Source organism: Cydia strobilella, chromosome Z, assembly GCF_947568885.1.
Source record: "Cydia strobilella chromosome Z, ilCydStro3.1, whole genome shotgun sequence".
Classification (NCBI taxonomy): Eukaryota; Metazoa; Arthropoda; class Insecta; order Lepidoptera; family Tortricidae; genus Cydia; species Cydia strobilella.
The window spans coordinates 50,455,808-50,481,119 of NC_086068.1; the positions used below are offsets into that span (position 1 = coordinate 50,455,808).

General features: G+C 36.9%; 2 protein-coding genes across 2 annotated transcripts in view; one reads left to right on the top strand and one right to left on the bottom strand.

The window, feature by feature from the left end:
• Nucleotides 1–2,750: 2,750 nt before the first annotated feature.
• Nucleotides 2,751–3,574, bottom strand: LOC134753977 (ras-related protein rab7). Its single transcript, XM_063690021.1, has one exon. The coding sequence runs from the start codon at nt 3,449–3,451 to the stop codon at nt 2,825–2,827; it is 627 nt and encodes a 208-aa protein (XP_063546091.1). The 5' UTR covers nt 3,452–3,574; the 3' UTR covers nt 2,751–2,824.
• Nucleotides 3,575–4,044: 470 nt separating this feature from the next.
• LOC134753948 (serine/threonine-protein kinase CG17528) overlaps nt 4,045–25,312 on the top strand; it is a 41,468-nt gene continuing 20,200 nt past the window's right edge. Inside the window, exons 1-6 of the mRNA XM_063689975.1 lie at nt 4,045–4,240; nt 4,318–4,527; nt 6,084–6,183; nt 9,273–9,461; nt 17,054–17,170; nt 25,036–25,223. Of these exons, the coding sequence (XP_063546045.1) occupies nt 4,319–4,527; nt 6,084–6,183; nt 9,273–9,461; nt 17,054–17,170; nt 25,036–25,223 (803 nt within the window). The 5' untranslated portion in view covers nt 4,045–4,240; nt 4,318. The remainder of the gene's footprint in view (nt 4,241–4,317; nt 4,528–6,083; nt 6,184–9,272; nt 9,462–17,053; nt 17,171–25,035; nt 25,224–25,312) is intronic.

The following is a 25,312-nucleotide window of genomic DNA, read 5'->3' on the forward strand; positions in this document are numbered from 1 at the left end:
ACTCCATAGTATAAAAGAGAGTCGCTTTCCGCTGTCTGTCCGTCTGTCCCTATGTATGCTTAGATCTTTAAAACTATGCAACGGATTTTGATGTGGTTTTTTTTTAATAGATGATTCAAGAGGAAGGTTTATATGTATTTCGACAAGACCCACTTTACCAGCATAGGGAATGCCTTGGATAGCCATGGCGCGGAACCCGGACTAACAAAGTGGATTATGAACATGCTAAACAAAAGAACTATAAGGTATGCAGGTGAACCGCAGGCCGTGGCGGCGGTGCGAGGATGCCCTCAAGGGGGAGTCCTGTCACCTCTGCTGTGGAACCTAGTAGCCAACAACCTTATAACCAAACTGAACGAGGAACACTTCTACACAATAGGCTACGCTGATGATCTGGCAATTTTAATTTAAGGTAAATTTGCCAGTACAGTCTGCGATCTCACCCAGGCTGCTCTTCGGATTGTAGAACGCTGGTGTAGAGAATTCGACCTATCAGTCAACTCCACCAAAACAGAAATGGTAATGTTCACCAATAAAAGGGCGCTTGGCAACTTTACCAGACCAACACTTTTCCACACCGAGCTACAGCTGACCGATGAAGTTAAGTACTTAGGGCTAACTCTCGACAGTAAACTCAACTGGAACAATCACTTCAACAAACATATAGACAAGGCGGGAGTTGTCTTCTGGCAATGCAGAAGGATGATTGGTAAGAGGTGGGGACTCAACCCAAAAATTACTCTCTGGCTCTATAAGACAATAATCCGCCCCTTACTCTGTTACAGTGCTCTGGTTTGGTGGCCAAGAACAAACCCAGGCAACGTACGAGACAAGCTACAAAGACTCCAAAGGCTCGCATGCGCGGCCACCACTGGCTGTACGAGGTCCACACCGATTGCAGCCATGGAGGTCATGTTAAGCCTTCCACCGCTGCACCTACACATACAACAAGAGGCCAGTCTCTCAGCGGTAATGCTGCGAGCCCTTAATATATGGTCCAACATCATAGGAGCTCTTCACACAACTTGCCTGGATAAGGTATAAGACGAATTTCCAGTGCTCAATTCGGGCACGGATCGGATTCATAAACAAGCTATCTTCGACAAAAGGTACAAAATAAAGTTATACGAGGACGACAATTACGAAGGACTCATCCTCGGGAGCTCAGAACCTTCTCAGAAGACCTGAACATGTCAATCACCACTCCGCTAGGAGCCCATAACTCGGTGTTCCAAGCTGAGTGCATGGGCATCATAAACGCGGCGGCTGCCATCACTGCAAGGAAGGTAGTAGGATCCTCCATCCGCATACTCTCCGACAGTAGAGCAGTCTTGATGGCTCTAAAAAGCCATATAGTCACATCCAAACTTATACACGAATGCCACGAACGACTAATGGAGGTATGTCATAACAATAAGATCACCCTACAATGGATCAAAGGACACAGCGGATCCCGGGGTAACGATGCTGCGGACGAACTTGCCAGGCAAGGATCGAGTGCAGGAGCAATTGGCCCAGAACCGATCCTCCCGATGCCGTTTAGCAAGGTACGCTCAATACTGCTGGCACGCACACTCGCACAGGGAAACTACACACAGAACATTGGCTAAACCAGACTGGATGCAGACAGGCCAAACAAGCCATGCCTGGTATCAACGGAAAGCTCACAAGGGTGCTCCTTCAATTAGGAAAGACCCGACTGAGCATGGTAACCAGTGTCATAACAGGTCATGGACTATTTAACAAACATCTCTTTATAACAGGTGTCACAGACAGTCCCCTATGCAGAGGATGCATGGAGACAGAAGAAACAGCCTCTCACGTGGTGCTGGAGTGCAGCGGAGTGGCCCCATACAGGGCAAAACATCTCGGATCCCCAAGAGACCTCCCCGAGGAGGTCCTACTCAACATCAAAGGTTTGATAGGTTTCCTTGAGGAGCTGGGCTGGCAGGACTAGCCAACCCCCATGTCACGCAAAATAGGCGCCAGTCGTCGAGTTGCGGAAAATCGCCCGAACTACAATACAATACAATGTATAATTTGTAAAGGTTTTGTGTAAATTAGTTGAACTACCCGTGCAAAGCCGGGCAGGTCGCTAGTTGCTCAATATGACAGCCAACCAATCAAGGAATCAAAAATTTATTTGTACAGCAAGGTTTTATTACCTCTTACATTACTTGGACTATTTGTTTAACTATTTATTGCAGATGTAAGTACACTTGTTTGGTATGCTGAGTTCAGTTATTCATAAGGTTCACATCACATGCAATTTTTGTCAAACTTTATTTTATTGCTAACATTGCAACTAAAAATTAGGTGCAAAAACCCTGTGCAATATCAACAACTCCCGTAAAAATATACTACGAGGACTACTATTGCTTACTACTTCCAGAAGCAGAAATATTCCGAGCTACACAAATACAACAAAAAAACAGAGTTTAATTATCTTTAGACTAAGATACATTTAGTAAAGTGAATTAAATGTTCAAGAACACAATTCACCTTGCTATTATATTACAGTAAAATGTATGTACATCCTTGAACAGGCAGATCAGACAATGAATATAAAAGCTGAGCAATAAATTGAAATGCAAAATAGTGCACTGTTACATACATGTATTAAACCATTTTAGTGGCATGTTCTCAACAAACAAATCAAATCCATGTATTTCATTACTATCATTGCAACACATCTTTACAAGACAATGACATAATGAAAGACATTACTTACACCATAATATTAAATATACTTTTTGTAATAGGTATTTAATGAATAAAAAATGAGAAATGAATTAGCAAGAGCACAAGTAGCTCGCTGTCAGGTTTAGCAAGCACAGTGGTCCCGTTCGCGGTCACGGCTGTAGTCGTTGGCATTCAGCTTTATCTGGTCAGGGAACTCATTGTACAGCTCCGTCTCGGTGTCCTGGGCCAGGGCACGGCGGGCGACTTCTTGGAACGCTAGTTCCACATTCACAGCTTCTTTGGCACTCGTCTCATAAAATGGGATATCATTTTTGCTCTGACACCATTGTTGTGCGCGCTTAAGAGTCACAGCGCGATTTTCCAAATCAACCTTATTACCTAATATGAGGAAAGGAAAATTCTCTGGATCACGCGGTGAAGCCTGTATCAGGAATTCATCTCGCCAGCTCTCTAAGGACTTAAATGTGTTGGGGGCAGTTACGTCAAAAACTAAGACGCAACAATCCGCCCCGCGATAAAACGCCACTCCCAATGATTGGAAACGCTCCTGCCCGGCAGTATCCCAAATCTGCAGTGTAACGATTCTATCATCGACGATTACCTCTTTCGTGAGAAAATCTGCTCCTATTGTTGCCTTGTACTGGTTAGAGAATTTCTTGTTCACGAACTGGTTCATTAGCGATGTTTTACCCACACCGCTATCGCCCAAGATGATTACTTTGAGGATGGCCTTTCTTCTGGAAGACATGTTTCTTAAAAGTGTACAATATCCCGGAATTCACACTTAAAACTCGCCCTTTGTCTTAACTTATTTATGACAAACGCAAAATTGTTAATGCGTCACCTGTTTCTGAGGACGAGTGCTGCCAATAGAAAAATTTATAACAAAAAAATAGTTAATCATTGTAGATAGACCTCAGAGATAGACTAATGTAAAGGTGCATTAGAATTTTAGTATAACTAAATGAAAGGATTTTATTTTAAGCGAATACAATTCAAGAAATGGATTTTACGTGATTTTACGTAACTTCTTACGAAACTGACTTTTTGATTTTGACACTTGTAGTCTGACTAAAACACTAAACTTCAGTAGCTACGGTTCGAGCATTTTTATTTTTACGGAAATAATCTTGAATAATTAATAAAATTCAATAAAATGTATTTAAAAAAAAAACAAAATTAATTTGACATGTTTGTTGAGAATTAAAATTATATTGGCTGTATGTCTAGATTCTAGCGCCTGTGTTGAAATCGCTCATATTCAACGACTAATTACGAATGTCTCGTTCGTACACCTTTACTATACTATATAATCTATCTATATATAGCCAATGAAATGAACCAACCGTTCGCATAGAGTAGGTACCTAATAGTGCCTGCTTAGCTTTACGCTGCTTTTCGTGTGATTCATAAATTTATCGAAGCCGTAGCCGCTAATTAATTACTTGTTCTAGTTTGTCTATCCATGTGACGTTATTAAAAGTTATTTTATTCGAAGCCACATACAGTAGGTTTGCTGATTGTTGGAGGAAAAAAGGTGAGGCCTAAACTGATTCGTGTTAAAAATTACAATCCGTTATTCGTATCGTAACTTAATTCTAACTTTCTTTTCAGGATGGAGAATTTGAGCGGTAGTGGAAGTCAATCGAGTTCCGTTAGTGAGCTCGAAAAAGATTTTAATGAAATATTGCAAAACAGAAAAAACCGCCGTAGTATAGTTGTTCGAACGTCAGCTTCTCGAAAAGCAAAACGAGTAAGGTTTTTTCGGAACGGTGACAAGTTCTACTCGGGAGTTATAATTCCAGTCTTGCCTGAAAGATACAGGTATGTACTAATTTGTTAGCAACTTGTGCTAATTACATGCTGTACAACTTCTAATAAGTTCATCCACTTTCACTAAACTTCATACCTAGCTATACAGCAGCATACAGTGATTTAGCAATTAGTCACAGTGGACAGTACCCACAATGTTAACAATTGTCCCATTAATGTAATAGAGTTAGGGGAAGAATGTGAAAAATAGTATTCCTTCATATTTACCATTCTCGATTATAAAAACAATCACAACTGCTAGCTGTGATAATCAATTTGTAAACAATTGTCTCTAGAACTTGCTTCACCTTTTGAGTGTTGTGCAGATATTTTTGTTCTAAGCTTTGTGCTCCACTTTAAGCTTTATAGTGGAGTTTTTAGATTGATAAAAGTAAAAAACAAATATTACAGATAGATAGATAGAAACATATTTATTGTATATCTTTTTGTTACAAGTTATGTCCGCCTAGCGGGTGTGGGTAAAATTACATATGTCTTAAAGTAATTTAATCTATGTGTATATTTTGAATATTGGGTTATGGAGCAATTCAGAATTCATTCATAACAAAGGAGCCCTAAGAGGGATTTTACGCTTGCTGACGTGTTTACCTCTCCATAGCTTATCTATATATGGAATTTCCCCGATTCTTGTGCTGAGCAGCATTGGGTTGAATTAACCGTATCTTGTGTATGTTGGACCTGGAGTATCTAACCCTTGAATGCACAGTTTATCCAATCTCCGTATCATATCATGGTGTAGATCATGTACTCTTATGTGCCATGGGTCTTCATCAACCATTTCCCATAGGGTAGATGTTGGAAGTGATCTAGGGAAGTTACCAGCTGACTTTAATGCCATTCTGTACTGACATTCAATTGATTGAAGGTTTGTCTTGCTAATTCTAGGAAGTAGTTGTACTATACCGTAATCCATTAGATTTTTGTATTTGGTAGGTCATGTACATAGAGATTGAATATCACTGGTCCCAATATAGACCCCTGGGGTACACCGTTGGGCACAATTTTTACTTCTCCTGTAACCGTTCTGTATTTGCGTCTTATTTTTCGATTTGTAAGATAGTTTTCAATAAGCTTGATAACATTATTTGGTATGTCAGCATCTTGAAGTTTACGTGCGAGTCCTTTATGGTTAATAGTCAAAAGCTTTGCTTTGGTCGGTTGATATTATGGCTACTCTGTGACCCTCAGCCAATGTATCACAGATAAACTTGGATGTCCTCAGGATCTGGATGCTGGTTCCTTTACCGCTCAGTAATCCATGTTGGAATTTGGGAATTAGTGCACTGTATACATTCATTATTCTTTTGTACATAAATTACAGAATAATAAATTTTATTGAATTTGAACATTTATTCTATCTAAAATGATAATTGGAAACAAATAAAGTTGGAAGGAAGTGCAGTGATATACATGCATCAGCTTTCGGCTGCTAGTGTATTAAACAATATAATAATAATAAAATCATACTCTTTAACTGATAAACTATAAACATATTACAAGTACTTATACTGGCATTGTTTGGGCTACACTTATGAATTTTGTTGCAGGTCTTTTGATAGTTTAATAGCAGATTTGACAAGAGTATTAGTGGACAATGTAACATTGCCTAGTGGTGTCCGGACAATATATGCTTTAGATGGTAAAAAAGTAAGTAACCCAAAACTTATGTGGAGCCCAATCTCTCATCTCTCAAAGCTATGCCTCTGGGAATAAGCAGATAATGAATTCTGCATCTAGCAAAATAATGCAGCAACATGGAAAAATATATACACTGTGTTTTTTAAACTCCATTAATTTCGGGGTATTCCTAAGTACATTAAAGGAAACTAAATGTCATATTTTAGTTTCAAAAAAAATTTTTTTTTATTAATAAAAAAGTTATTAAATGCTGCATATAGCATTGTTGTAACCCGGTCTTTATATTTAACTCAACCAAACAATACGCATGAATGTATCGATATGTTACCTGAACAGCTTTGATGCAAGTAGATGATCGAGGCAGTCTGCAGCAGTACAAATGAGACATGCCTATTAAATACCGTGCTATAATTGTCCTTGTATTTTTTTTATTTTTTTTGAACAATCACAATTGAAAACTATGACAATATATCAATAGTACTTGTGTTTAGTAGCAATTAAATGTATAAACTCGAAACTAAACACTAATCAATATGATCGCACTTAAACTATCGTGAGATATATTTCAAAATCGACTAAAAATAATAGTGAGTAAAAACTAATCAATATGTAAACAGGCCCTAAGGCAAGTGTACTCGCTCGTGTCATTCATAGGGGTCTTATCAGATACAAATAAATTATGGATTATCTCCAAAGTGGAGTTAATTAGAATACCAGTTTCTTTGAGAAAGTAACTTAATTTAAGCTCAGGAATGCACCCTTGAAATTAACGGAGTTAAAAAAAAAAACATGGTGTATTAAATTGATTAGTACTTATATAAAACTCAAAAAGGCGCGTTTTCCCAGAGATAAGATCTAGCTAGCTAGATCGATTTTTCGCCTCCGAAGACGCCCATATAGCAATTTTCATCCAAATCGTTAGAGCCGTTTCCGAGATCCCCGAAATATAAATATATATACAAGAATTGCTCGTTTAAAGGTATAGGATAGCAATAGCATTAATATGTATGTGCCCAGCAGTGGGATATTTATAGCCTGAAATATATTCATGTCAATACAGTAGGTAATGAAACACTAATAACAATCTGTAATATTTTGTTTTAAACGTACATGGTTATTATAAATGGTTTTCTATAATAACACTGCTATAATTTAAAAATGAAATTTGAATAAATTTTAATGTTTATATCATAAATCATTATACAATTGCAACAAATATACTAACTATATAAACTAAAGGGTTTGAAACGTAAGTTGAGTCTGACCAAACTAAAGCCCCATTTAGATGGTTCAAGAACTTATTATATTATATTATATACGAATGCACAGGCAGCTTAAAATAGCTGATACGTGCATATCAATGTCCTGCACTTGCGTTTTGTCCATTCGTAAAATACACGCACGCACGCGATTTTTGTTACATTACATTATGGTATTTTGTTAAACAACTGAATTCAATGTATGCTGTACTGTAGGTAGTTAGCAATGTATTGAATATTGCATGCAAGTTCTTGAACCGTCTAAATAGGGCTCAACTCTACTCTGCATGACCATTGCGATGACAAAGTATGGCAATGTCATTATTAAGGGGATCCCATGCCCCAATGACCTTCGATCTGAATCCCTTAGTTTTCTAATGTTTTTTGTAGCTTATCATATTAACAGCAATGGCTTTAAGCAATATTGTATCCCATATTCACTTCAAAGTTCATTGTTTTCGAGATATTTGGAATTAAAGTTGAACAATTTTAGGCCAAAAAACTGGTTTTCTGGCCATAACTTTTGTGTTAATTAGTTTAAAATTAAAACCTTAGACAAATTTTTAGAGACGTCAAAGACCAACCCAAATATGTAAAATTCGTATATGTAACATATTTCACAGCAATCGAGATACGAAAAAAGTGATTTTTGAGACAATGTTTAAAAAAAATCATAAATCTAATATTCATCTCCTTCAAAATTCGGTAGACAAAAATGGAGATAAAAGAAACTTGCCAAAAATCGATGAAAACCTCGGGTAGCCCCTTAATAATATTACCAATAGGTATGATAATACGACGACATATTAACAGCAATGGCTTTAAGCAATATTGTATCCCATATTTACTTCAACCCGCAGTAGAACTAGGGTCACCGATATAGCTCGCAGAATTGCAAACCTTAAGTGGCAGTGGGCGGGGCACATTGCTCGCAGAACTGATGGCCGGTGGGGCCGGAAGGTTCTGGAGTGGCGTCCGCGTACCGGAAGACGAACTGCCGGTAGGCCTCCAACGAGATGGAGCGACGACCTGGTGAAAGTCGCGGGAATTCGGTGGTTGCGAGCGGCACAGGATCGGTCGGAGTGGCGAGCCTTGGGGGAGGCCTATGTCCAGCAGTGGACGTCTATCGGCTGACATGATGATGATGATGATGATGATTTACTTCAAAGTTCATTGTTTTCGAGATATTTGGCATCAAAGTTGAACAATTTTAGGCCAAAAAACTGGTTTTCTGGCCATAACTTTTGTGTTAATTAGTTTAAAATTAAAACCTTAGACAAATTTTTAGAGACGTCAAAGACCAACCCAAATATGTAAAATTCGTATATGTAACATATTTTACAGTACATATGGTGCTACTTTCTCGCACTAGTGCGTAAAGAGCACTTTTCGTGCATATGTCGAAAGTTTAAAGGGCCATATGTACTGTAAAACGTTGTACGATACACGTGCGAAAAGGTAATTCGCAACTCGTGTCGATTTAAAACACTCCCTGCGGTCGTGTTTTAATTTATCGCCACTCGTTTCGAATTTCCTCTTTTCCGCACTTGTATCGTAAATAACTATTACAGCAATCGAGATACGAAAAAAGTGATTTTTGAGACAATGTTTAAAAAAAATCATAAATCTAGTATTCATCTCCTTCAAAATTCGGTAGACAAAAATGGAGATAAAAGAAACTTGCCAAAAATCGATGAAAACCTCGGGTAGCCCCTTAATAATATTACCAATAGGTATGATAATACGACGCTTCCCACTTTGTTCTATTCAAGTTGGTGCAAAGTTAGTTTAGAGAGACTATACCTAATCTAAGCATTCTTATTTTACCTTTAATTATAGATAGGAAAACTCGATGACCTTGAAGATGGCCAATCCTATGTGTGCAGTGGATTTGGAGAACCATTCAAACGATTGGACTATGAAGCCAGTGCTGTGACTCCACAATCGTTTAGATTAAGTGGTCCCGAATCACCTAGTGACCTGAATCTAAGTGTAAAAGCTACCAACAGATATTCCCGATGTATCCAGGTAAGGTTTAAGCTCCAAGTTACTTTACTTATCTATTGCAGTTAATTTATTATATACCAGTTCCATTACTTAGATACTGGCACTGGCAGACAACAAAAAATCTAATCTTTGCAGGTAGCTTCTTCTGGATCTTGAATTATGAAGTTCCTCAAATGTTGTACAGCTCTATTTAGAAAAACTATTTTTAGATATTCAACCTTTATGGGGTTGAAAATGGGTTAAAAGGGCCCACTGATAACCAGTCCGCCAGACGATATCAGCCTGTCAGTTAATCGCATAAGACCACACACTAACAGTTCTCGTTCAGGTTTCGTCCTGACGGCTAACACGAACTGATAGTGTGCAGCCGCTTGACGATTCCGGTCAGCGCCGACAGATATCGGCCGGACAGTCCGTGGTCTGAAATAGAACTGTTAATGTGTGGCCTGTTGCGATTAACTGATAGGCTGATATCGTCCGGCGAACTATGCATTTAGGGCCACTATAGGGCCCTGTCAAACTTATATCAGACCGTTGCCGGCGCGGGCGACCGTACGGCGGAAAACTGACGACTCAACTGCTAGTCTGTAGTCGCAGAGGTGGCAGCCGGCCATTGCCGGCAGGCAATAATCGCTTATGTGTGTGAACGTTATTGGCCAAGGACGGCAGGCCGCCCGATAAGACCAGAGACTGCAGGCGGACTGGTAATCAGTAAGCTCCTTTAGCTTGGGCAGAGAGGCTAGTTCATCATGATATTATCAACACACATACTCCACTTAGAATCTTATTAAAAAGGGGATCCCAGCATCCTAACTCACCCCTCCCATGCCACCCCCCACGCGAAAAACCCCAGAAGTATTAATTTTACACAGCAGGTATGAAATTAGAGTTTTGAATGATTCACGGTTAGTTTCACTAGACTTATATTGACCGGGATATAGACCATGAATAATACAAAAGGTAATCATGGTCTATATCCCGGTCAATATAAGTCTAGGTATGAAATTGTATTACTTTGTAATAAAAGTAAGATTCTACATCTGACCTACCGCCTGATTAATCTAGATGGCTGAAAGAGGCATTTTAATGGTGTTTGGTATCTTAATATAAGCAGGTGGGCCCGCAAAATCATGAGCCTTTTAATTACATACGAATAAGTTAAGCTATTACAGCATTTTTCATCACGCACATTCCACGCCTCGTTGGCTCGCTTGGCGATTCTTATTCATGTGTGCGCGCGCTAATCCGAAAGCATTCCATATTCCATACCGTTTGCTAGACCTGGTTCACGAAGTCTAGGAGTGCTGGCGTGCTCTACATAATTGACATGCATGAAATTTCTTATATGCATTATGTTTGTTCTTTTTCCCCTCACTACCTCGGAAAGCCGTCTTTTATCCTTTAAAACAAGCGGGGAAAAACGCATTTTATCCACTAGTGAACAATCGTTCGGAATTATATTTAACATAATTATTAAAAAACAAACGTTTATTATGGAATTTTAAGGTTTATGACTTAAAATCATTAAATAAAGCTAAATCTGGTATTTTTTATTAGATTCTCAAACCATTTATTTAATGATAATTAATATCGAACGAACCATTATTATGAGCGTTTTACGTTTTGTTTCTGTCTAGCTACTTAAACACGCTCCATCCAAGGTCAAATTACTTTTCCCACTAGTGGATAAAATGCGTTTTTCCCCGCTTGTTTTAAAGGATAAAAGACGGCTTTCCGAGTTAGTGAGGGGAAAAAGATCTTATTTCATGCAGGTGTAGGCCTATAATTATATTGTTCCCGCGGGAGTTGTGGATTGTGAAAAAAAGCTTTCTTTTTTAATTATGTCACTAATTCATACGAACCAAGTAGGTTGTAAGTAAAATACTTTTCACCACACCAGCTGGTAAAGGCTCTCTTGATTGTTCAAAAACTGATAAGAAAGTTACATTTTATCCACATGTGAGGCAAAGTAATCAAATGCAAATTTTGAGTTGTTTTCTTATGTTTGCTGTAGAATTGACTGATGATGATTGTGAATGATAAATATTTAATAACTTTCATTTTGATTAGATTTGCTTTGATTTTGTTTGTAATTTTACAGTTAGTATTTTCCTTGTGTTGGTGTGGTGAAAAACTTTGTGTTTCACTCGGTGGCAAAATTCGGTTAACACTCGTGCCTTGAAACCCTCACAACGCTCAAGATTATAGTCGAACCACTCGCTACGCTCGTGGTTCAATTTTGGAATCTTTCGCTTGCTCGGGTATCAATATCACGAGAGGTTAAACAACAACTTTGCCCCCTTTTAAACAAATAACTATTGTTTAAATTCACGGTATAAGGGAGTTTTACTTTTAAAATACTGACATTTTTATAATTAAAAATTATTGTTAATGTTTAAAAATAATATTGTCTTCGGTTACCGCGATAGTTACTCATGAAATAAAACTATGAAAACGGATTATATCGCGTATATTGAATTTATAATACATCCCACATTACATTTACATTTATAACGTCGGGATGTATTATAAATTCAATATACGTGATATAATCCGTTTTCATAGTTTTTTTTATGTTTAAAAATGTTTAATATTTTTACACATTTTCAATCGTGGCTGAATGTCGAAGATCTGTGCCTTCGATGCCTAACTTGTCAAGAAATGACTATATTGCAGACGAATGTTTGAAATGTTACCGTATTTAATGATTATTTCGCTTAAAATTTAGTTTTTTCTTCGCATGTGTGATAAAAAACATTGTGTGTAACTCCGGGGGTAAGAATATTGTAAACTCGAATCTTTAATTCACTCCAGCCTCCGGCTGTCGTGAATTACAGAATCGTTTACAGGATCTCGTTGCACAATGTACTATAAACACGTTAAACAACACCAAATTCATGCAAAAATGGTAAATCGCCATTTTTTTACATTTTTATGAATATAAGTTTTTGTATATATTATATTTTATTTTATTCGAGTTTAAAAACATTACATTTTGGCATAATTTTTTATTGCTCAAAACACTTATTAGATTCCTTGTGTTGTAACGAGAGAAAGTTAACAAATTACGGCGAAAATAATGAAAAATTTAGTACTTTCATGATTTCATCCATACATTTTGGCCAAGCCGTGCGGCCTGGCTGTCACAGGCCACGCGCTTTTCGTACGGGCCTTCACTCGTAGTGCAATAGATAGCAGGTTTATTAGAAAAGTTAGAATTTCACAAGAAGTAGAATCGGTGTGCATGTATGTTGCTAAATGTTTTCATTTTATAAAAGTGAAGTATTTAGACCAAAAAATTTTTGATAGTGGTTCAAAATTCAACGTACAAGGAGTATTCGGGTCATATCGGAAATCGGGTAATCCCGAAAATCATTAAAATATATATTCCGTTCAGTCCCTTTTCGGAATTATCAGGCCACTTTTTTGTGTTTTTTCCTTTCGGAATTACCCGAATACACCGTTTTCATTCCATTCCAGTTTTTTTGGGTTCCTTATCAAAGGGGCTCCGTTGTCCATCCGTCTGTGTGTCTATCAGCGGGCTGTATCTAAAGAACAAGCGTGATACAATAAAAGCCAGGCCACCTGCGGCAATACCCTATAACTATGTTAAAGGTATGCTCACATGCCCGCAATGTTCGCAAACTTTGACAAACAAAATCGGCTACATTAGCCACTTGCGAGCACACCAGCGACAGCAGTCGCCGTGGCCGAAGTCGGCCGTGGAGAGTTATTATTAGTTATTATGTGGCAATAATTTCAAGAAATGATCGGTTGGCCACATCATGAAAAAGTCAAACCTGACCTAATCATATCATGAAGTTATCGATTCTAAAATGGCATCAAAATCTATGATCTATCCACGACATTTACAAAGGTTAAATGTCACCTGGAATCTGGAATGGAATAGGATATAAAGCTCTTATTTGTCCATCTGCCCGCTTCCGCTCACCCGCTTGTCGAAAAGTTGGAAGTTTCAAACTACCTAGTTGAAGTTGTAAAAACGTGTGCGATCTCAAATAAGCTTGAACGGTAGCGGTACGGTAGTCTATTATTTATTCTGTGCTTGAAACCGATATAAACCGGTATTATTATCACTTTTTCGCGATAAGACCGCCTGCTGTTTACCTCTTACCTACTTAAATTGCTAAATTTTCTGTATTATTTGCTATTGTTGAGGTTTGTAATAAAGAGTATTGTGTCAACCATTATAATTTGAACCGGTTACGACCCATCATTAAAATAATACCGTATGAAAAATGGGCCCATCACGTGAAAGCAAAAGGTGAGTCGCGTATTTTATCTTATCTTATTGATTGGAGTGCTATACAAACAATGCTAACGCGACGTTACTCCATTGATTGCACTGTTTTGTGTATTTACTTTTTAGGGTTTCGTACCCAAAGTGTATAAACGAGACCCTATTACTAAGACTCCACTGTCCGTCTGTCTGTCTGTCACCAGGCTGTATCTCATGAACCGTGATAGCTAGACGGTTGAAATTTTCACATATGATCTATTTCTGTTGCCGCTATAACAACAAATAGGTACTATAAACTAAATTTGTACCTACTGAACCCTCGGTGGACGATTCCGACTCGCATTTGTCCGGTTTATTTTTTCTTTTGGCTCGTAGTTGTTTCCTTGGTATGATATAAGTAACAAACAATGGTTCTAACATATAAATAGCTATTTTCCGCTCATAGCTTGCCAACCACATTGTGAGGATCTTTTGGTGAACTGGTACATACAGTCTGGCCTCCAAATACGCAGGGCTGTTAGGATCCAACCTAGGGTTTAACCATTCTAAACTTTAGTCCATTACGCATACAGTACAGACACACTGATAAGTAATGCACTGCACTGCACTTCTCATTGACGTGAATGAATGGGGTATAGTCCGATTTGATTAAGTGGGTATAGGGCAAAGGTGACACTGGACTATTATGTTTATTTAATTTTATTTGCTTTGTACAATTCTACATACCAAATATTATGAGTCAGAATCTTATAAACGCAACATTATAAGTGGGGCATAGTCTATATATATAAACGTAAAAGTCCTGACTGACTGACTCACTTAAATCAACGCCCAGCCCAAACCGTTGGACCTAGAGAGCTGAATTTTTCGCAATGGGTAGTTTTTATAACGTTAGTATCCACTAAGAAGGGGTTTTTCAAAATTCATCCCCCAAGGGGGTGAAATTGGGGTCCAAATTTTTGTATGGGTTCAAGTTTTATTTTAAGCTATGAATTCGAACCTTGGGTAAAAGATATATTATTAAAAAACAAGAGAACTACTTTCAGCGTTTTTGAAAATTCTTCCCTTAAGGTGGTGAAAAATGGGTTGAAAGTTTGTATGGAGATCAAAAAATTTATCAAATGCGGGACTTAAAACTTTGTATATAGGCATATTATTAGAATACAAGAAAAGTAATTTCAGCGTTTTTAAAAATTCATCCCGTAAAGTGGTTAAAAAGGGGTTGATAATTTGTAGGGGTCCTAATTTTATTTTAAGCTAGTTACTTGAAACATCGTAGAAAGATATTTAATTAAAAGGGAAGAAAACTTGCTTCAGCATTTTTGAAAATTCATCCCCCAAGGTGGTAAAAAAGAGGTTGAAAGTTTGTATGGAGATCAAACGTTTTTTTGAGTACAGGACTTCAGTCTTTGTATAAAGGCATATTATTGGAATTCAAGAAAAGTAATTTAAGCGTTTTTTAAAATATTCATCCCTTAAAAGGGTTAAAAAAGGGTTGAAAGTTTGATTACGTTACAAATGCTTTGAAACTTTTTAGAATGGCATTGTATAATATTACAAAAAAAAGTTGTTTCAACGTTCTTAATAATTCAACCCCTAAGGGGGTTAAAAAGGGGATGTAAGTTTATATGTAGTACAAGTTTTCGTTTAAGCTAGGAATATGAAACTTGGTAAAAGGGCATTATATTAAAATAGACGAAAACTGATGGCACCGTGTTTGAAAAGTTTGTATTAATAAAGTTTGCATCTCGAGCGAACATTTTATTTTAATAGTGGACTTGAAAATCTAAGTGTTGAGAAGGATTATATCGAGAACAATTTTTTTCAGTTAGGGCTTGGTACTTCGCACTTTGTGAAAGACAGATTTCATGCGTTGTATAATTATTAACAAATGATTAACCGTCCCTACTGATATCTTTTGCTGCATAATGTTACAAATCCACGCGTACGAAGTCGCGGGCAACAGCTAGTATTTACATAAAAATTAATAATGACAGTTTATACCAAGTTTATACAGTTGTTGCTTTGTAAAATTCATCTGTCACAATCATATTTGTGTCAAACATTGAACAGTGGAAACACTAACAAATAAGCGGCAGTATAATATATTATACCAGAAGTTATACAAAACTGTAGCTATAAGAGGATTGTAGGTAAAGTAATATATTACTTGGGATCTAAATCGCCGGGCTGCGGTCCAGCTGCAAACACTTGTGTAACTGGTGACCGCTTGCCTATGTACATACCTACATAGTAAACCTACCTATTGTCCAAATTAGACCTTGTTTCAAATCACCTTGTTTCACTTCTTTTCAATTTCAATTAATCATTTTTTTCTTAATTATTATTAAGTTTATTGACATTCTTTTTATAGTGTATAATATTACCCATATATTTAAGCTTTATTTGTACTAAAAACAATGATCTCAGTTGGTCTCCGAATAAAATGAAATTGAAATCAGTATTAGAGGCTTGTATCTTGTACTTGGTATTCTGGGTGACATTCAGTGTTTCACGAGGGTAGCCTGCTTCAATCGTACTATGAATGAACGGGGTAAATTTCTCAAGGGTTTATTTCACCTAGACATCAAAACACCGATTTGTTTTTTTATAATATAGGAGGCAAACGAGCAGACGAATCCCCTGATGGGTTGTTAGTGCGTTGTCGGCCCTTAAGATAGGAGTACGCTCTTTGCTTGAAGGTTTAAAGGTAGCAGCAGGCAACAGTTCATTCCTAATATTACTAGTTGATTTAGTTTAACGTAATAACGAATTACGCATGTTTTCGCTTTCAACTTCATAATAATAAGTTACTTCGTTTCTCTCTTATATGTGCAACTCAATTTCTTAGTTTTTAAGTCTAAATTTAAGGTTTATCTATAAAAATGTATTACGCTATCTGTTAGCTCTGCCATTTCGTGTAATGTTGAATAAAAATGTTCTAATGTTCTTAGCTATTCTTTTTTTATTTAGCTTTTTCGTAAATTATTTATAAATGTATGAATGGTCTCTAAATATTTATGTGTGAAACGGTATAGTCTCAAAACGCTTCAAATTTGACAGCTAATGTAGATGGCGCAGTAAATACGGTCTATACATTATACGGTCACTGCGGTTATCAAAAATTAATGTTTGACAATTCAGCTACCAAATTATACAGCGCTGTCATTTTCAGGTGTTATGCAATATCGGGGGCAAGATTTCCTTAAATTTTACGCATCTTTTGCATTCAATGAATCTTTGGTCTCAAGACTCTTAAGCTTTTGCTATTGGTTAGCAGTGTTAGCACTAAATCCATATCAATGGTAGACGACTAAACTTTTTCTTTATTAGTTTTTTTTCTCTTGTACAGGCAAACGGCGCGCTAGCTGCCAGCAACGGGACCGCGCGGGTCAGTCCGGTTCCTTCGGAAACCGTGATTCGATCACGTATTGTAACCATCATAAGGAACGGAGTAAAGCCACGCAAGGTAAGTTGTACTAGAGTAGGATTGCCATAATTATGGCAACGTCGACCAAGACACTAGAAGAAAAATTTGTAGTGTGTGTTGAAGAAGAAATAAAAATCAGGTCAAGTACAATTCGGATTTAAGCACTCAGGGTTCCGTACCATCACCTCATTTTTAATATACATTGTGTTACTTGAGCCACTGAAAACCTGAGACACCCCAACAGTTTTTTTTTTTTTTAACTCATCTTGAGTATTTATTCTTTAATCCGATAAATATTTAAAAAAATATTCGTTGTTTTGTTTCCTTAACAATTCTATTCGACTGGTAATTCTACACAAGATACATCGTCGTTTTAGTGACATCAAACAATTGCTAGTTACCATCGTAAACACTGTTAACTGACCATTTGCATACCTTACTGCAACGAGATAAGGTTTACCAATGGCCAGTTAAGGGTGTTGCTCATTGACAAATAACGTGTCAAATGCTAGTTATTGATGTTGTTGCATTACAAACTTGTAGACTGAGCATGTAAAAATAAAATAAAAATTACCCCCATTAAAATATAGCGCAATCGATTCTCCTATCGATTCTGAACAAACTGTTTTTAGGTTTTCAGTGGGTCATGAAACACCGTGTATAAATATATATTTCAAGACCGACACACATTTTGTTGCAGCATATAACGAGTTTTTCATAGATTGTTCGACGTTAGCACGCGTGTGAGAGCTTGTCAGGATGTTAATTCAAAATCTATAACATACATTGCTTAGTGATCGTTGGTGTTAATAAGGTGTTATGGTATTTTTTCTGACTGCATTCATTATAACTGTTAATAGGCTTAGGTATAGATAACTATGTAAGTATCTAAAAGGATGCTTGAGTGATGCAAGCTTGCATTGCGAGTAATATCATATATGTGAGCGTTTATTACCCTTATCGCTGAGCGTTTACACAAAAAAAAAAAATTATTCAATAGGGATGATGACACATGTTGACTTTAATAACAAAATCTATTAACATAGATAGCAAATGAGCAATTTATCACAATAATGTAGATATTAAAATAATATATAGAAATAATACATAAATACAGGATTGAAAGTTTCAAAATTTAAGTAATTTTTCAACTTTCAAAAAGGAAAAAAGTAAGTACCATTCGATTCCTTACATGTTATCCAAAAAAATATTGTACAGCAACTATATACATAAACGCAATATTTCGCCGACAAAAACGCAATTAACTTATTTTGTCCATACATTCAAAATGGGCTCTCAGTGAACTTGACGTCACGTTCACTTATCGTTTTGTTAGAAGCGTTTCACGAGAGAAGTACGACTGTCGGGGATTGACTATCATTCCTGACTTTTGTATTGCTTTAATGCAATGGGTCCCATATAGACATTTGATCCTAAAAATAAACCTGATCGATTGATACCATTAATAAAAAATTGTCATCTAGCCTATTGTTCTTCGTAACGTAGGTTCTATTAATTACTTCTCTATCAAGATTGAAACACCTAAAATGTATGGAATATTCACTGCTCTGCAGCGCAATATGGCGTGGGCGTGGCCTACTTGGATATACATACATATATTATGATAAATGTGGTTACTTAAACAAATAATCTTCTTATTTAAACATTTTTTTAAATAATATTGATAATAAATGAATTGTCTTCTAATACTTATTAATCAACAAGACAATTCTAATCTAACAAGCACAAATGTAGATATATGTAGTAACTAGCTGTTGCCCGCGACTTCGTACGCGTGGATTTTGTATGTTGGAACGTATACCTCTACGTTCTACATGAGCATAGAACATTATGCAGCAAAATATATCAATGGGGACGGTTAATCATTTGTTAATAATTATACAACGCATGAAATTTGTCTTTTCACGAACCACGAAGTTTCAAGCCCCTAACTGAAAAACATTGTTCTCGATATAATCCCTCTCAACCTTCTTACTAGATTTTCAAGTCCACTATTTGTGACGTTTTAAACCAAAAGATACCACAGTGTCGCTTGTCGATAAGGTTGATTTCTAATTGAAGCTATATGGAAATAGCGCCTTACTGACAAGGGACAATACCCTTTTGGTTGAAAATGTCACATTAAAAAAAACCCTCCCGTTGAAAACTTTATTAATACAAACATTTCAAAAACGGTGAAATCAGTTTTCGTCTTTTTTAATATAGTCCCCTATTACCAAGTTTTCAACTTCCTACCTTAAAAGAAAACTTGTACCACATATAAAATTACATCCCCTTTTTAACCCCCTTAGAGGTGGAATTTTTAAGAACTTTATAAATAAAATAAAATAAAATAATTTTATTTGCAAATAACTTTTTTTTGTAATAAGAATATTATATAAATATATATCATTGTAAACACAATGCCTATCTAAGAAGTTTCAAAGCATTTGTAATGGATTCAAACTTTCAACCTCTTTTTAACCCTTTTAGGGGCTGAATATTTAAAAAACGCTTAAATGACTTTTTTGTATTCTAATAATATGCCCTTATACAAAGATTCATTCCCGCACTCAAACAAATGCTTGATTTCCATACAAACTTTCAACCCATTTTTCACCATCTTTTCAAAAACGCTAAAATTAGTTTTCTTTTATTTTAATAATATATCTTTTCACGAAGTTTCAAATTGCTAGCTTAAAATAAAACTTAAACCCTATACAAACTTTCATTACCTTTTTAGCCCCCTTAGGGGTTGAATTTCTCAAAATCGCTTCTTATCTCTCGTGGACATTATAAATGTAAACTGTTGTGCAAATTTCAACTTTCTAGTGTTTGTAGTTTCGACTCTGCGTTAATGAATTAGTCAGTCAGAGTTAGAACACACGCATTTATATACAGGGTGACCTTAGCCATTGGAGGAACCCTGTAATCCCACGTAGGGTTACTTCTTAGGAATGCTTTAGCGTTAATATTTTTTTAAATAAGAACAAAAGATAAAAAATATTTTTTCGTTCAAAAGTTATTTCCAATAATCGACAACAAAAAGAAACATACTGTATTAATCATTGGCAGTGCTTTTGACAATTTGTTCGAAAATATGTGGCAATGATGACATTTGTCAAAAGCTACTAACACATACAGGCTGCTCCAAAGTAAAAAATCCTTATTTGTTAATTTCTTCATAACCGCTACACCGGTTGTTATAATACTTTGTATACTGGTTCTAAATCAGTTTAAAACATAAGTACCTACTTGCGATCAATAACCATGGCCGGCAGGAGCTTAACTCAGAGGATGCATTAACACCAGTTAATCACACATAAGCGGCGATTAGACTAGACTACATGTAGTGCACTACAAATCGGTGTCCTACAAATTGGAGTAAGGACGTTTCTGTTTACACTGGCCTTTATAGGAAGCCGATTTCAGTCGGCAAGTGGTATCCGTAACGAGCGGTTTCCTCTGCGTCATGGCACCATCGTTGTCCAAATATCAAAAACTTGGTGTTGCTCTTGCGACAGTAGCAGGGATAATTAAGGGAAGAAAAAAAAGGAAATGCTGGGTTTAAAACATATTTGCTTCTAAGAAATAAACTTTTACATATGAACATTCTAGAGCACTATAACGAACGGCATATCCTTGTACATATCGAGAATGTTTGTCAAAACGTTTTTCTTTTTGTGACGACATTTTGTCACCGCAAAACAGTGCACACGCACACCCGCGTGCATCGAAAGCCGGTCGGCGACAGAGCGCACTACATGACTGCATGTGATTACACTAGTCCTAGTTGGATTCTACCTAGGACGTAGGCCGGTCGGGACCCGCCAATCTCCGATATGTAGTGTCCTACCTGCCTAACTGTGATTACACTTCTCCAAACTTAGGAAACTACATAATGTAGTGCACTACATCAAGTTTAATCGCCGCTATACATCACAAAGGCTGTGACTTCAGGCAAACTATGCGTTCCTAGAATTAATAACTACTACGGGGATAGAACCTTCAGGAAAAGAATTCCATATTTACTTAATAGTTTGCACGAAGCCATAAGATGTGAAAATAAGAAGTCTAAATTTAAATCTGTGTTAAAAATACACTACCTCAATATTTTGTAGCATAGAGTAACTTAATATACTAGAGCGGTACTGTCATAGTAAATTTTGTAACCCCAGTAAATTCACTGCCATCTGTCGACACACTTAAAAACTAAAAATGAAGATTTATAAAAATACAATAAAATCTATTTAAATATGGATAAATGATTTTTTTATTTGCATTAATTATTTTTATGATTTTGACTCATGTTCTTTTACTGATATGCGTTAAAATTGTTAAATAACAAACGAAACCGTCAACGCCATCTATACGACAGTAGGCCAAAGCTAGTAGCGCCCTCTGAACGAGAATCAAATTTTCTTGATTTTCGAGGCACGTTTTTTCCTTAGACTGTATCCATCTATTACGGAGTTATATCTATCTTTGTTTTGTAGTAATCAGGGACCGGACAACCCTTTCCGCGATAAAACCCTTTCAATGGGCGACACTTAAACACGGCTAACACATTGAAAGGCTTTCCCTTTTGAACTGCAAGCCCATTCATACCCTTACCTTTGACTAACCCTTACCGAAAAGCTAACCAAAAATAAGGCTAGCTCTTAATAAGGGTTACCCTTATCTTTAAGCGCTTTTTATAAAGGTTTCCCTTTGCGTGAAAGAGACAGGATTAGTATATATCTACGGTAGTGTATGAAAAGGAAAGAAAATACGTGCCTAGTCAAAGAACGCCGCCGTCGCCGCCGACGATCGCTCGGATTCGAAGTAATGTGTGCTTTATGAACAAGGTAGACGACTTAAATTAGCACGCTTATATGCTAAAAGGGAAACCCTTTATAAGGCTAACCCTTATAAGCAATATGCAAGGTGTTGGTGAGCGGATGATAAGGGTTTTGTAAGGGTATTTGGGCTACCGATTACTCAAATGTGGTAGCTTTATATAAGGGTTTTTAAAACCAAAACAAAGGGTTTCGTCTGGCAAAGGGTATGGTGAGTTAAGCCTTATGCAATACCCTTATAAAACCCCGATAAGGGATAGCGGGCCGGTCCCTGGTAGTAATTCACTACTATAAAATTAAGTTAAGTACATATGTAACTAGAGACTGATGACCCCACAGTCAAACTCTTTATTGAGTTTTGTCGGGCTATGATTATTGTAAGAATACTCTGTATTTTATTAAATAAATAAATAATAATAATAAAAATAAATACCCTAATGCATATGTACATTTCGGCTTTGTCCAATGGTTAGGGACACCCTGTATAAGTATGATAGAAATATAGCATGGAAGTATGTATGCAAAATCTCCGCTCTTTCGATAACTGGGAAGTGTTTCGGCTTACTTTTAAATAAGTAGTTATAAATTATGATGAAGCGAATTGGGTAGTTAACAATCTTTTTTAATGTTATCAGTCGATCAGGTTTGTTTTGAGGATCAAATGTCTGTATGGGACCCATTGTCTTAAAGCAATACAAATGTCACAAATGAAGGTCAAAGTTTGGCACCCGCACTTTACTGACGAAACGGTCTAACAAAATGGCAGCACATCTTGACGTCACTGTCACTTTGCTTAGAAGCCGTTTCGATGTATGGAAAACAAGAAACTTGCGATTTGGTCGGTGAAATGTTGCGTTTATGTATATTGGTGCTGTAAAATATTTTTTTCCCCTCACTAGCTCGGAAAGCCATCTTTTATCCTTTAAAACAAGCGGGAAAAAACGAATTTTATCCACTAGTGGGGAAAGTAATTTGACCTTGGATGGAGCGTGTTTAAGTAGCTTGACAGATAACAAAACGTAAAACGCTCATAATAATGGTTCGTTCGATATTAATTATCATTAAATAAATGGTTTAAGAATCTAATAAAAAATACCAAATTCAGATTTATACGGCCTTTCTTGTCAATTAAGCGCTGGTCGCCTCTCCAGGCACGCTGCCCTGAACGATATCATCCGCCGTTCTCTTGCCACCGTCAACGCGCCGGCTATCCTTGAACCAAACGGCGTTTTGAGGGACGACGGCAAGAGACCGGACGGTATGACCCTGGTCCCGTGGAAGATGGGACGGGTGCTGGTCTGGGACGCCACATGCGTCGATACACTAGCTCCGTCCCATCTACCAAGAACTTCGTTCAGGGCTGGGGCGGCTGCCGAGGCGGCTGAAGGCAAAAAGTTCGCAAAGTACCGAGGTCTCGGCCCACAATACCACTTTGTGGCATTTGGTGTCGAGACACTGGGGCCGTGGGGTCCAAGCGCAAAAGTTCTTTTTTAAGAACTTAGCAAAAAGCTCGTCGACGCAGCCGGTGACCAGAGAGCTGGCGGCTTTCTCTCGCAGCGCATAAGTATTGCCATTCAGCGAGGGAATGCTGCCAGCATCTTTGTCACTATGCCGCGGGGGCCTTATTTAGATGTTTTTTAATTAAGAGTAGTTTTGTTTTTTAATTTTTATTATTTATAAGTTGTTATTCTTAGTTAGTTTTAGTTTTACTTTTAATTGAATAATAATATGTTGTACAAGTTGTAAAAAAAGATTCCTAATATTAAAGATAATTCAGATTTATTTAATAATTTCAAGTCATAAACCTGCAAATTCCATAAGAAACGTTAGATTTTTTATAATGATGTTAAATATAATTCTGAACGCACAAGTTGAGTCGATGCAATTTCAAAACGCATCCTTGACATTTCATACGTCAGAACAGAAATGTCAACATTGTCAACAAAATTTTTACTTAAAAACACTTCTCACCGACTCACGTAAAAATCAGAATTTCCAGTGTTTTCTGTTATAATATCGTAAAAAAATAAGTGATTCCAGTGATGAAGATGATCTAACGTCCATGTATGTTGCACTTTCCTCGCTATAGTGAGGGGAAAAGTTTTGTGTTACACACGGGTGCAAATGTATTTTACTTCTCGTGTGTTGCAACACTCGCGAGTAAAATACAACTTTGCACCCTTGTATAACAAATAACTATTTAAATAAAATGTAAGGAATCGAATGGTACCGTTATTTTTTTCCTGTTTGAAAGTTTAAAAGTTTTTTTTAAATTTGAGGTCTTGTATTTCTTTATTATTCCCATATATTTTTTAAGTTTCCAATTTATTGTGATAAGTTCCACATTTTCTATCTATTTAACTAGATTTAGTTATAAAATTCAACATGTGTCAACTACCCTATTGAGTTAGTGGTCTGTTTGTATTCCTCCTCGCCGTGTACAGTCGTCCTCTGGATTATGCCAAGCTCGGGAACAACCCGTGTTTAAGACAGCCTTTTTAGATGGCATTTTATGGTTTTTCTCTACATTTTTTACATGGTTACGTTATTTTTTTATGTCACTTAATGTCTATAGAATAAATATTTAGTAAATAAAGACAGCCTTTTAGGAGCCCTTTATAATTTTTCTGTGTATGTTCATGTCATTGTTTTTGTCAGTCACATAGCGCGGTTATCACACTTATGCGAATTCGCACGTCGCTCCGGTGTATGAGAGTGACAGCGCTATGTGCGTATATAATTATAGCGATGTCCCACTCTTACACACGAGCGGCGTGCGAATTCGCTTGCAATCTGAAGACCGCCTTAGGCATTTCAATAAAATGTGCACGTTTTTTTTATGGCGTGCGAATTAATTAACAAAGTCAACGGTTTGCAAAGCTAAACTTTGTATTAAAGACGCGGGTACACCAAGCGCAGTGGAGCTGACCATTTTAATTGTAAGTGTATAATTAAAATTATATGGAAAGGCTTGACTTTTTTAAATAACATCTTTGTGTTCTATGCGCGTCTGTTCGTATTGATCAAGTTATTTTATATCTTTTAAGCAATATTGCTTTTCTGCAGGTATGCAGACTGTTGCTAAACAAGCGCAACAGCCCGACACTAGAGCAGGCATTGGCATCCATCACCGACTGCGTGAAACTGGACACGGGGTGCGTTCGGAAAGTCTTCACGCAGTCCGGAACTCCCGTCACCGCATTGCACCAGTTTTTTCAAGGCGAAGACGTGTTTTTTGCATACGGAAATGAAAGGTAGGATTTCCTTGCTTCCTGTTGATGCAAATCGAAGACTAATGTTTTCAACATATAGTAAACTAGATATTAATGCGCTGCTAGCTAAA

Coding starts and splice junctions, on each gene's coding strand:
- LOC134753977 (XM_063690021.1), bottom strand. CDS start 3,451: ATGTCTTCCAGAAGAAAGGCCATCCTCAAAGTAATCATCTTGGGCGAT.